Here is a 13,166-nt window from a genome sequence, read left to right on the forward strand (position 1 = left end):
CTTAAACTTGATGATATCTTTGCATAGAGGTAAAGAGCCTTAAATCACACTGCTGGATTACAATATAAAACACATCTTTATGTAAATCAGCTTGATAAAAGGGATTCTCATGTTCAATACTCAACACCATCAAAAAAAATGAATACATTTACTTGTTTCATCACCTATCATGTCTTTGTTTAAAAGCTGTATCACTGAAATGTCACGCCACTAAAGCAGAAGTTCAAGTGGGACTCATTCCCACAGATGGCTCGGATAAGTGAAGCATTTTTCACAGGTGCAGTAGCGCACTCACATTACACGCAAACCGTACAGAGAAATGCAATCTGTTAAGCCCGTCTGACACGAAATAAAGTGAACATCAGCCGTAAAACTACGGGCAGACTTTTATCCAACATTGATTCTTGTAACTTCATAGAGCAGGTTGAAAAAGTCCCCAGGTTGGGTGTTTTTATCTGTCTGTATTCTGTACACAATAAAACCATACTCAATGGTAAAATGCACAAGTCAAAACAGTGTGAATCTATTCAACAAACAGGCAGTGGAAGCTGAATGCTTACATCCTCTCCAGGCTCTCCTGATTCACCGGCCACTCCCTGGTATGACAGAGAGATAACACATTGTGATCACGTTGTTCGGTAAACATTAAATACACGTGTTGCTCTGCACCACAGTGGTACTCACTCTTTCTCCCTTGATGCCAGCAGGACCTTTGTCTCCCCTGTTCCCCTGAATGTCAGAAGTCACGTATTCAGCCACACAATTGTAAAGGAAAAGCACTCAACATGCTATTGACTGAGATTAAGCCTTCGGTTTGGTGACGCTCACCTTTTCGCCAGGTGGACCTTGCTCTCCAGCTGTGCCTGGGAGTGTTTGACCAGGTGAACCCTGCATCAGGCAGAACCAGAGAAGTGCTGTCAGCTGCAGTGAGCAACTGTTCAATTTCATGATTAAAGAAACAGCGATTAGCTACTTTTAAGTCAGCACCAACAGTTACTCACCCTCTCTCCTTTAATTCCGGGAGGTCCAGCCACAGCCTGTAAGAATACAGAACAATATAAATATAACCATGAACAATATGGGTTATTATTCGTAAAAAAAAAATAATTGGATACTTAAAGTCCCTGGCATTCAGCATCATAAAAGCCCTATCATTATCATCTCAAGCTGCTAAACATAGAAAGTCTTGATGAGAGAGGGAGAGAGAGATAGAGATAGAGATAGAGAGATAGATAACTTTATTAATCCCTTTGGGAGGTTCCCTCAGGGAAATTGAAATCTCCATCTCACTTAGCACTTTTATATACAGAAATGTATAAAGGACACAACAGTGGAAAACACCCAACACCAGCACCCGTATAAAGATAATAATGATAATAATAATAATAATAATAGTAATGTTATAATATTAGTATACTAGTAATAGTAATGAAAATAGTAATAATAGTATTAATGGTGATAATAATAAATAATAATATGTATATAAATTTAAGTATAAAGTAAGATTAAAATTATCAAAGGAAGATTATTGCACACCACAGATATTATACCACATTAGTTGGACCGGCTAACTGCCACCTGTCCTACAGTCCCTCTGTCCTTCTGTTACACCCCCCCCCCACCCCCCCACCCCCCCCACCCCCCCCACCCGTGAGGAGTTTGATGGTACAGGGGACAAAAGAGTTCCTCAGTCTGTTGGTCCTGCACTTTGGGAGAAGCAGCCTCTCGCTGAACAGGCTTCTCTGGCTGCTGATGACTTCACAGTGGAGCAGTGTTTAAAAAAAAAAAATCAAGAATTTTCATACAAAACTGCAAAACTTACTGCACATCTACTTGTTTAAGTAACACAAGTCTTGTGTTAATATTATTATTCTCCCCCCGTTATCTGCAGTATCTAAAAAAAGCACTTCGCTACGAGAGCTATTTAAAAAAAAAAAAAAAATTATGATATTCTTAGACGCAGTGATGTATATGAATATATTAGGTTAGTTTTTTTTAATCATTACATTATGAAATCATTTAAATGATAACACTCCAAAAACCTATTTTTGCTTAGTCATAGACTAAGTTAACAATGGCATGATTCTATCTTAAGAGTAACTCACAGTAAATCAATACATTTTAGCATAGAGACTCTGTTTAAGAGTAGGGCAAACTTAGGTTAAGGTTATGGTATGAGGGCTGAGGAAAGCGGTAGCTCTGGCTACAGTTTAGGGTAAGTCTCCAGGAAATAAGAGTAAGTCAGTGTAATGAGTGTGTATGTGACAACAAATGGCGGAGGAGATCCGAGCAGATGGACCAGTGTCGGCTGCTCATTTATCAAACAGTTGAACTCACTGACAGTATCACTGTGCCTCTGTCCACAGTGCTGAACCTGAGGTTGTCAGCAGTGGGGGAGCTGTTCAAGGCACATGTCATCATGACTCATGTCAACATTATGAACAGCAGGACTGGTGGTGAACAGTGAGATGCTCATAAGCCAAGCACAATCTTTCGATGTTTTTCTTCAGAAACACTTTACCAGTGGAGACAAAACAACAACTCTGGCAACCTAAAGATCCTGACAGAAATAAGTTAGAAATTGTCTTTGGAACAAGATGAAAAAAAAAAATCCATCAGTCGGTGTTCTTTTACTTTTCATTCTCCAGTGCTCTCCATGCAAATGAGTTTCATTCAATCACAGCAGTACTGGCTCGGCTTGTAATATCAGTGTGTTAGACGTAAAGGCACTACTTTACATTGCAAATCTCTATGTTCAATTGCGAGGTGTAATATTCAAGAAAAGGTTGCACCACTGGAAGTATTTTATGGGTTTACTTCACTCAAGCAAGTATAAAGTCTCCGTAAAAGTAGTTTTTTTTTGCTGTCGTGGGATATGGAACTAAAGCACTTCCTAAAATTTTGGAGACTGAGCTTTGAGATGTTTAAATAACACTTCTTTAAAAATGAGTTATTTAGCAACTTGAAGAGTTAGTCATTCATCATTCCAGTTATTGTAAACATGCTGTCACTTATGAGCATAAACTACATTGTCATGTATTCCAACAATGTTTTCAGAAAAGCTGGGACACTGAACATGATGTTAATGTTAAAACTAAATGCAATGATTTGCAATTTTCCGCATTCCTATAATCAACTAGATGGTCCAAAGAAAACATCAGCAAGTAGCCAGTCCGAAGTTCCATATTCTCAGTGCTTCACTTGCCTGCAGTCTACACATGTAGCTGTCAACCACTGAAAATGTTTGGTGCACTCTAAAACGAACAGTGCAGAAAAAGAGGTCCTGACCTCTATCAAGCAACACTTTGGGAAAACACTTTCAAAACTACAGAAAGGTCTCCTTGGTTCCCAAAGGAGTGTTACAAAAAAGAAGAGGGGATGTATTTCAAAGTGAACGCCGCTGACAGCTGCAACATCCTGTTGATGTCAAACTCAAAATGAGCACATATTTCTTTAACAAAATGAAAACAAACAAACAAAAAATTCAGTTTCAACACTTGATATGATATTTTTGCACTATTTCGAGTGACCTTTGAGTTTAGATTACTTGGAAATCACTGCATTTGGTTCTTAATTTCCATTTTCCAAATTTCCCAAAACTGGCGGTTTGCACCAGAATACAGAGAAGCATTTCTCTAAATATAAACATTGTAAAAGCTAGAGAAGTAAAAAGTGGCATCATCAACTGCCATAAGCTCTTCCTGTGATGCACACGAGTGAGTTATGAGAGAAGCTTTTCTTCAGTACATTTGATCAAACAGAACTATCATCCATTTTTTCGTCTGAAGCCTATCCCAGCTGTCATTGGGCGAGAGGCAGAGTACACCCTGGATGGGTCGCCAGTCCATCACAGGGCCGCATTGAGACAAACGAGACACACAACCATGCACACTCACTCACACTCACATCGAGGGACAATTTTGAATCACCAGTGAACCTAACATGCATGTTTTTGGATGGTGGGAGGAAGCCGAGGTACCGTGTATGTTCTCCCCGCATACACGGGGAGAACATGCAAACTCCACACTGAAAGGCCCCAGCCGGGATTCAAACCAGGAACCCTCTTGCTGTGAGGTGACGGTGCTACCCACCAGGAAACACTGTGCAGCTGACAGGAAGATCAATAATGTCATAATGTTTACATGCAAACATTTACAAAAATGTTAATATATTTGGCACAACAAGCACTTCTGGAAACAATAAAGATGTGAAAGAAAAGGTGATAACAGACACAACAGGGAGATTTGTTTGTGTTCTTTTTGAAAGATGCAATATTTCATGGCTCAGAAAACACTGATTTTAAGTGTGAGTAGCCTGTAAATGAGGGTGCTTCTGTGTGTAACATTATAAAATCCAGCAGCAACCCAGACAGACATGTTTTGCATCACAAAAAGTGACGCTCCAGGCTATGAAGTTTGATGGCTTGTGCTTCAGACAAAAAGGGATCTGCTGTCTCTGTGTTGGAGAAAGTATTGAATGCATGTCAGAAGTAATTCATCAAAAGGTTATGTAACATGATAAAGAAGATTGATGTTAGATTGTCTGCTAGCAGTGTTTTTTATGTGTAGTATATGTAAAGATTGAACAGTCTCCAGTGAAAAGTCAAACAGAGACAATCACAGTAAGGCTTTCGACAATGATGATGTGATCTGAGAAAATGCGATGCAGTGCAAAAATAAAAAAGTGACCTTCTCTGTCATTTTCACTCTTACTGAGCTGACATAATTGAGATCCTCACAGAACTGGCACAGGTTTTATGTCAAGCCAGTCCCTAACAGATGTCTGCAGTCATTCCAGTACTGATTTAGGCAAGCAAAAATATTACAATGTCAGTGGCAAGGTTTTAATATGAGTAACACAGAAATAATCCCAAGCATCAACTATTTCTTTGTGTAGAAACCTGAGGGGGTTTGGATGGAGTTTCAATGGTCAATTTCAACTCAATAAGTCCTACTTTAAAAGCAGCTACAGTGCTAACAGCTTCCGGAATAAATAACCCTGACATTCAGTACGTTGATATGACAAAAATAAATCTAATTGTTGTGTTAGTTCAACAAAAACATTTACTTTCTAAAAGGGACTTTTAAATAACACGTTAAAAATTGACCAAGTCAGATTTTTCATTGTCGGACAAACACCCCTAGATAATGAATTTGGGAGTTTATTTGCTGCTGCAGATATACATTCAATGGGACAAAAAATTAAAAAGCCAAGAGAAGTCATATCCCCAACTATCATACCAGAGTCTGACATACATCTGTCAATAAACTGTGTACAGTCCTGTCCCATGCATGCTCACTGGGACAAGGAGAGTAATCCAATTAAATGGCTTATTTGAGCTAATATCGCAGCTTGACCTAACTATGCACGAACAAAATATCAAATCTACTGATTCTGGCCAAAGTGGTGAATTCAATAGTTTTCTTTCTTTCTGTTTCTAAGGTATATGAAGTTCTTGCCTTCTTACTTCCTGTAGCTTCATGACTCAGAGAGTGCTGCAGATAAGTGCTAACAGAGGCGAAACGTCAGACATTCTTTTAAAATGTCAAATACAAACAGAGGGACAAAGAGTGGGGCTTCAGGAAGACTGGAAATTGCAGAGGAATTTATCTGAAGCACCATTTGGGGTAAAGTCAACAGCAGCCTTATTACAGCTGCTGAAAGAAGACACTGAAAAGGACCATCTAGTGCTATTACTCTTGCAGTAGAAAGCTTGTAATAGCACTAATGTTTTTTTTTTTACTTGCGAACAGCAATTTATTCCATGGATGATTTCCTGTATGCATTACATGTGATTGCAGCAGATGTGGATGTGCAGCGGATATGTGGGATAATATCCTAATCTAAAAGCAACAGCATCAACCGTCCTTTTAACCTGAGGCTGCTCAGTAGATAGACCAAGCTCTCACCTTCCCTGGAGGGCCGCTGTCTCCCTGCTCCCCCTTTAAGCCAGTCTGACCTGGAGGTCCAGCGATACCCTGAAGAACAAATTACACAACGTTAACACTGAAGAGGACTTAAATTTACAACGTATTGCACACCACAGGTACATATTACACAAGAAGATACACATAAAGAGTACCTGCTTTCCTGATAATCCATGTATTCCTTCTTTACCAGGGACACCGTCTCTTCCAGGAACCCCAGGTTTACCTGCTTCACCCTGAGCAGTAGCAAATACCCTGATACATGCAGTGTTTTGTTTCCTTTTTTTTTTTAAATACATCCAGTCACATTTGCATGTGAACATTAGTCACTCAAAATATGCCTAATTACCTATTTGTCTTCAATTCTTTGATTTAATCATCCGGAAACACTGCACATAATCCAGCTGGTTCATACCATCAACAATGCAACGGATAACAATAACACACAACGTGTTGTTTTTCTAATGAGTTCCCTAAAAATCAGTCTTCTGGTATTTTATGTTTGGTTCTAATCAGTGCATCACTTCAGAGGCACATTTTTAGTTTACAATGTATCATGGTAATAATGTACTTGCATGTTATTCTATTCGTTCTAATTAGACCAGCAGGCACAGCAAATCATACTAAAAGCAAGAAGAGAGGCTGAAAATGGTGGCCTCTGTTGATAAAATGTAAGCACCGTGTACTTAAATGTTGCCCGAAAAACAACTAAATGGAGCAGAAGCTGCCATTAATCAATCAATGCTTGTTCCAGATGTTTTAGCATTTCTGTTTAATTACCTTCACATTTTCAGTTACTAGTGAAACGACACAGGGACAAAACATTATTCCAATTTCTCCTTTTCTCACTCTGCTCTACGGAGCAGCAACAGCAGCAGCAGCCAGAAAGGGATTAAATACTCACCACCTGCCCCGACAGTCCCGGGGGGCCCTGCGGACCCTGCAGGGACAAGCAAATACAGTGCTGTATGGAACATATTTTGATACACAGCATGATGCTTTCAATGAAATTTGATGAGAAAACATGAAAGCATCTCTCTCTGAAGGGAAGCTGTGACTGATGGCAACACGTACCACAGCTCCTGGAGGACCCGGTGGTCCTGGCAGACCTGTGCTCCCTTGAGCACCAGGCGGACCCTGCGGGGAGGAGAAATAAACTCAAACACAGCATATCCGTAGTACAGCTCAAATGTTTTGACAGCTGTGTGATTGGATACGAAGACAATTGAATGTCTGCTTTAAAAGAGAACCTCGGCTATCTTACCTGGACACCGATGCCGGCTTCTCCTTGATTACCCTGTAAAAAAAGGAGTTTTTGTAAAAAAAAAGAAAAGAAACAACACCAGACTTTGTACGTGCAGCATAGCATAGCAACACTTTTGAAAATGCAGTGAACCCACCTTTACACCTGGTTGACCCGGCAGGCCGTTGGGACCCATGGGGCCCTGATAAAAACATGTCATCAACATTTAAACTCCTGCTATTAATTGTTAATAAGAGACTGTCAGTGTGTATACGTTTTCGTGCATGTCGTACTTACAGTTGGCCCCCTCATGCCAGGCTCTCCTGGGTTTCCCTGTGAGCAAAAATGAATGCAGTCACCTTACAAAAAATGTTTAACTCCAGCTCACACACAAAGGAACAGTTATTGGCTTTCTTGATGAGAGTTAGCTGTGAATAATACACATGTTATTCATGAAATGGATTTTTCCTGGTCGCCACATTTTGAATTAAACAAATGAGAGATTATAAAATGTTTAATTAGTGTCAGGCTATCTGCTTCCAGTCTTGAACTCAACGTTAGTGGTAAATTCTGGTAGTAGCACAGGCTGGAAAAAAATTGGTATAGTTTTCTGTCTATAGTAGTAAAGTATAAAAGTATTAAGATGTCAACACCAAACAGCAGAGTTACCGTACATGCACTGTTAAGTCGAACTACGATTAGAGCTCGATCGTGCCATATAACTGTTTCACCGTCCTTATTCTAGTCCACATACGTGGGAGTGAAATCAAGTTACTGACTAAAGTATGTCTAACGCCACAAAGCTGTGGACTGTCTTAGTAAATATTCAAGAAAATCTGCTGCTTCTAACTCCCACTCAGTGAGAGATCATCCTACATGTAAGTATAGCTAAATTCACTGCACAGACCTTGGCTTTAATTGACCTAAATGGTGATTTTTGTCAGATGACGTGGCAGTTTAGGCCCATTTAAGTCTAGTTGAAGGTATAAAAGAAAAGCGATTGAATCCCACATCAGATTATCAGGGTGTGTTTGCCCATTTTTTAGAAGCTCCGTCTCTCTAAGCTCTGCACTCTTATCCAAAATACCATTACCTCTGACGCAAGAAAGGCCGAGACGGTGACCATCGAATGCCGAACTCAAGGCTTCGTAATTTATTTTCAGTCTATGGATAGCAGTGGCCTTTTTTTACTAACTCTCAGCAAGAAATGAAAAAAAAAGGAATAAACAGTTTGATTTTTTTAAAGAATGTAAAATTGTAACATACTTAAAGGAATGCCTTCACAGAATTATCATATTTTATATATATGAATATATGTTATATTATGATATAATATATATATATATATGTATATATATGTATGTGTGTGTATATACACACATATATAACATATAGAAAACAATTTTCTAACATAGAGAACGTCATAAACAGACAGATGACTTGACGACAGTTTTTCATTAGGAGACATAAATATACAAACACAAACATGAGGACAACACAAACAGATGGTCAACAACAACGTCAACACTTGCATGTTAAGCTCTGACAATGAGTGCTGTGCAAGGGATAAGCAGACAGAAACCAGGCACAGCTGCATGCACGATAAGCAGACTTAACAGTAAGTACTTTTGGAGTACCCCCCCCACCCCACCCCCAGCTCCAGACACACACACACACACACACACATAGACACACACTGTTGTAGACTGGATCCTGAAGGGCACTCCACCTCGGGATGTCGTCTGACTTCTTTTCATCTCCATTAAATCTGTGATGTTTTAAAACTAATTTAAATTCTAACTTCAGAAGTCAACTCATGAGTTTGACAGAGATAGTTTGGGGACATTTAATGAGAAACCGATCAAGGTTCTGACTCTTATCCCAAACCTCAACTCCCAGATGGATGCTTCCAATGCAAATGAATTAAGATTAAAGCAGTGACCTGGGAGGCGCATCACAGTGTGTGCATCCTGATGATAGGCAACGCTCCTTTTGTTGCACCTTTCAAGCTACTTGCTGTCTAAACCATAAGCCTCAAGCATCTCAGTGACTTTGGTCCACTCCCACTTGTATCTCATACGTGACATGGTTTCCCAACCCGCTGAGCTTAAGCATGCCAGCAAGCAGCAGCGAACCTACCGGTCTGCCAAGAACTCCTGGGAACCCAGGCATGCCCTGGAGAGGATGAAAGACAACGAAAAGAGGATGGCAGCAGGGTGGGGGGGGACAGTTGGGTGGAGAACAGATTTGAAACACGAGAAAAACACAGAAAAGGAAATGGACAGAGATAAGACAAACGAAAGACAGGGAGAGAGTGAGGAGTTAGTTGCAGAGTTGCAAATAAAGAGTTGCTATGAAGCCTCGCTGGAAGGGGCGAATAGGCAAACTCAATCTGCTTTGTGCTCACAGCCAACCCAGTGGTTTTAACTCTGCAGAACAGGCCCGAAAAGCAGACTGGGTTACTGTTTACTCACTGGTTGGCCTCGGGGACCAGCAGGCCCTGCTGAGCCCTGCTCCAACATGCCGGGAAGGAAAATAAAAAAGTGTGAGGAAGTACCTAATATCTCGCCTTTTTTCTTCATACATTTACCGACAGCTACACAGACAATCGTGAATTACAGAACTTCCCAGCATTGTGTTGAGGCTTCTACTTATCAATGAACATGTCTTAAAAGGAAAAGACAAAAATTCTGTGTCTTTTATCAGAATCTGCAATCTCACTGGTTTCATATTCCTCAAAAAGCTAACAATCATTCTTAGATTACATTACTGTAAATCGAAAAAGGACAAATATGCATTAACTCAGCAGATTCTATTATTTGCTGTACAGTATATGATTGCTTTAATAATTATGAGCAAAAAAAAGACACTCACCAAGTCTGCTGAAACAAATGTTCATCACATATTCACACAAGTCATTGCTTTATCAAAGCTCTTAAAGAAAATGCAAACATAGAGGACTGTTGATTGGAATTCCACCTTAATATCTTAGCCCACATTGAGTTCTCCACTTACCGGTTTCCCATCCTGACCAGGTTTTCCCGGTTCTCCAGGCGATCCCTGAAATTACAGATCACATGTTGTTACATCTGACAACTGAGTAAGACCATAAAGGAGTTGGTTTAAAAATATGCTTCAGTTTCTTGCTATGACTTAAGTGAAAAGAACGTACATTATGTGACAGAATATTATTACCACACTTCTGCTTTTTTTAAGATTAAAAACGTAGATTTCAGCGGAGCCTTAAATAACCAAGCTTTTAAGGTGCTGCTTGACGGACAGGTGATATAATCAGCCAAATGTTGTTTTCACGCATAAACACCAAAGGTGTTAGGTTCAGACATTTTCCGCTGCAGATGTGCTCTCACAGGGTGGAAATATGAGGAATGGGGGAGGGGACTGTCTGTCTAGAGAACAAAAGAGGCAGGACGAAAAGTATGTGGTCAAAATATTTGCGTTTTCTTCACAATACATCCAGAATGTAACAAGAATGGTCAAGTTGAGGCACCTTGATAACTTTTTTGTATTGATTTCAGTACCACGTGTATCTGAACATGTGGAAAATGCCACGTTTACATCTATGTTTGCACACCCCCTCCAACTGATCTTCCAGACATTCTATCTTGTTACACTGAAAATGCCTAATTTTGAGTACTACTGCTTCTTTTGAAAAAATATAAACACTACAATATCACAAACTTTAGGTGCTGGGGTCCTAAATAACTAATAGTCATGCATCATATTAGGATATTTCTATCCAGTCGGGTTTTAAATATTAGTCTCCAGGTCCACCCTTCTGGTCACTTCTGGCTCCAGAAGATCCAAAGCTGACGCGGGCAAATGCTTAGTCAGTGTTAGTGGGTGACATCATAGTTCAGGTCTCTGCACTGGCTTCCTGTTGCTCAGAGAATAGACTTTAAAACAGCTCTGCTTATGTACAAGTCTCTTCATGGTCTAGCGCCAAAGTACATCTCTGACATGTTAGAGCCATATGAACCAACTCGGGCTCTGAGAACCTCAGGGAGGGGTCTCCTGCTGGTGCCCAGAGTCAGAACTAAACAAGGTGAGGCTGCGTTTCAGTTTTATGCTCCTAACATCTGGAACAGTCTTCCAGAAGATGTGAGACAGGCCTCAACTCTGACAATGTTTAAATCCAGGCTGAAAACAGTTCTATTTAGCTGTGCATATGACACCTGAAAGGATTTTATCTGCACTCTTCGCTTTTTAATTTAATTAATTAATTAATTAATGATTATTTTTATGTTTTAATGATTTTATTTAGTGTGATTTTATGTAGCTATAAAGCACTTTGAATTGCCTTGCCTAGTTGCTTGTTCGAGTTCTTATATTCAGTCTATGAGTTGGCACAAGCTTAAAGGGGAACTCCGGTATTTTCCACATTAAGCCTCTTTTCTGAGTCTTCTGCAATGTTTTAGAAACCCCCTCACCGCTTTTTTGATGTTTACTGCTGTCTCCGGTATTTGCCCAATTTTGATTCTTCTCAACCTGCTTCAGAATGGCAAGTCATGCGCATGTCTAGAAAGGTCCGTAAAAGCACCATAAACGTCCGTTTTCAAAATCATCAACTCACCGGAGTGGTTACTGGTGTGCACTGGTAATCCATATCAAATTTCGTTGCGAAAAGTTGCTTCTGTCGTGTTTTATTTGACATTTTGTAAATCCAATTGAGTTCTATTGAAACCTGGATGTTCGTTGATATTACTCCGCCACCGAAACCGGAAAGAGGAGATGTTTGTAGTTCTCTCGCACCGGAAATGCAAACCAGGATAATACCTAGCTGCAGTCCAGTCGCTCAGTTGGCCTACGGACGAACTGCTGAGCGGAAGTTTATCCACGGCTGTGAGGTGGCTAAGAAAATAGTTCGAGCATGAACGGACGTTTATGGTGCTTTTACGGACCTTTTTGGACATGCACACGACTTGCCATTCTGAAGCAGGTTGAGAAGAATCAAAATTAGGCAAATACTGGAGACAGCAGAAAACAAAAAAAGAGGTGAGGGGGGTTCTAAAACATTGCAGACGACTCAGAAAAGAGGCTTAATGTTGAAAATACCGCAGTTATCCTTCAATATTATAGTGAGAAAATATAAAAGTTTGAACACTCTTTATTGCTACAGCTGCAGAAGTTTATAGCTTTAGGTGGAAGATCCGAGGGGGACAAGGGTCCCTGCACCCTTTTCCCAGAGGAAAATAGAATTGGTTGCCTCGTTGTCACTGCAAATGTAATGATGCAGTTTCAGGAATACAAAATGCACTGAAAGTATATCTATTTGTTTAAAAACTAGCCCTCCTTTCTCGTCTCAATCAGGTCCACTCAGCTACAACCCTCACACACAGAGAGGGTCTCTTTGGAAGTGTCAAGAGTACCTGAGCTTCAGCAAGCAGCTGCTTTGCAAAGGTTAACTTAAAACATAGTCAATTTGCTTTATACCTACCTCACTGACGAACAAAACACACTTTCAATAAACTGTGTTTCTGCTTGCTACATTAAACCTATAATTGAATCATAACTGGGAGCCATCTCACCGGTGAGCCATCACGTCCTTTCTCACCAAACTCCCCTTTGTCTCCTTTTTCACCACGAGGTCCCACAAAACCCTGTAATACATATCATTAGAGATAATTTGTATTAAGAAACATAAAGTTAGACACCTCCGTGTGTTTTCATATTCTGTGCATATTTTACCCGGTCCCCTTTTTGTCCTAATGGTCCTGTAGCACCAGGCTCTCCCTTCTGTCCTGCAAGTCCAGGAGGGCCTCTGGGCCCAGGGGAACCAGCCAGTACTGAATCAGCAGACGCTCCCTACAAGGAATAGATTGAGCTCAGCTCTTTATCTATATTTACTATATCGTGTATAAAAAGTTATACCACAATAATAACTAGAGCTAGAAATGTTCACCTTTTGACCTTGTGGGCCAGCTGGTCCTGTTAATCCGATTTTACCCTGAAAAAAAATAGAAAACTCTCAGCTTACA

General features: G+C 40.1%; 1 protein-coding gene across 1 annotated transcript in view; it reads right to left on the reverse strand.

Moving 5' to 3' along the window:
• The window catches only part of col7a1 (collagen, type VII, alpha 1), a 64,265-nt gene that overhangs the window by 14,848 nt on the left and 36,251 nt on the right, over window positions 1-13,166 (reverse strand). Inside the window, exons 76-91 of the mRNA XM_075459984.1 lie at window positions 13,091-13,135; window positions 12,877-12,993; window positions 12,717-12,788; window positions 10,186-10,230; window positions 9,310-9,345; window positions 7,468-7,503; window positions 7,328-7,372; window positions 7,192-7,224; window positions 7,002-7,064; window positions 6,832-6,867; window positions 6,083-6,163; window positions 5,910-5,978; window positions 1,002-1,037; window positions 829-888; window positions 685-729; window positions 561-596 (exon numbers count right to left, since the gene is read on the reverse strand). Of these exons, the coding sequence (XP_075316099.1) occupies window positions 561-596; window positions 685-729; window positions 829-888; window positions 1,002-1,037; window positions 5,910-5,978; window positions 6,083-6,163; window positions 6,832-6,867; window positions 7,002-7,064; window positions 7,192-7,224; window positions 7,328-7,372; window positions 7,468-7,503; window positions 9,310-9,345; window positions 10,186-10,230; window positions 12,717-12,788; window positions 12,877-12,993; window positions 13,091-13,135 (855 nt within the window). The remainder of the gene's footprint in view (window positions 1-560; window positions 597-684; window positions 730-828; window positions 889-1,001; window positions 1,038-5,909; window positions 5,979-6,082; window positions 6,164-6,831; window positions 6,868-7,001; window positions 7,065-7,191; window positions 7,225-7,327; window positions 7,373-7,467; window positions 7,504-9,309; window positions 9,346-10,185; window positions 10,231-12,716; window positions 12,789-12,876; window positions 12,994-13,090; window positions 13,136-13,166) is intronic.

Source organism: Odontesthes bonariensis, chromosome 3, assembly GCF_027942865.1.
Source record: "Odontesthes bonariensis isolate fOdoBon6 chromosome 3, fOdoBon6.hap1, whole genome shotgun sequence".
NCBI classification, from domain to species: domain Eukaryota; kingdom Metazoa; phylum Chordata; class Actinopteri; order Atheriniformes; family Atherinopsidae; genus Odontesthes; species Odontesthes bonariensis.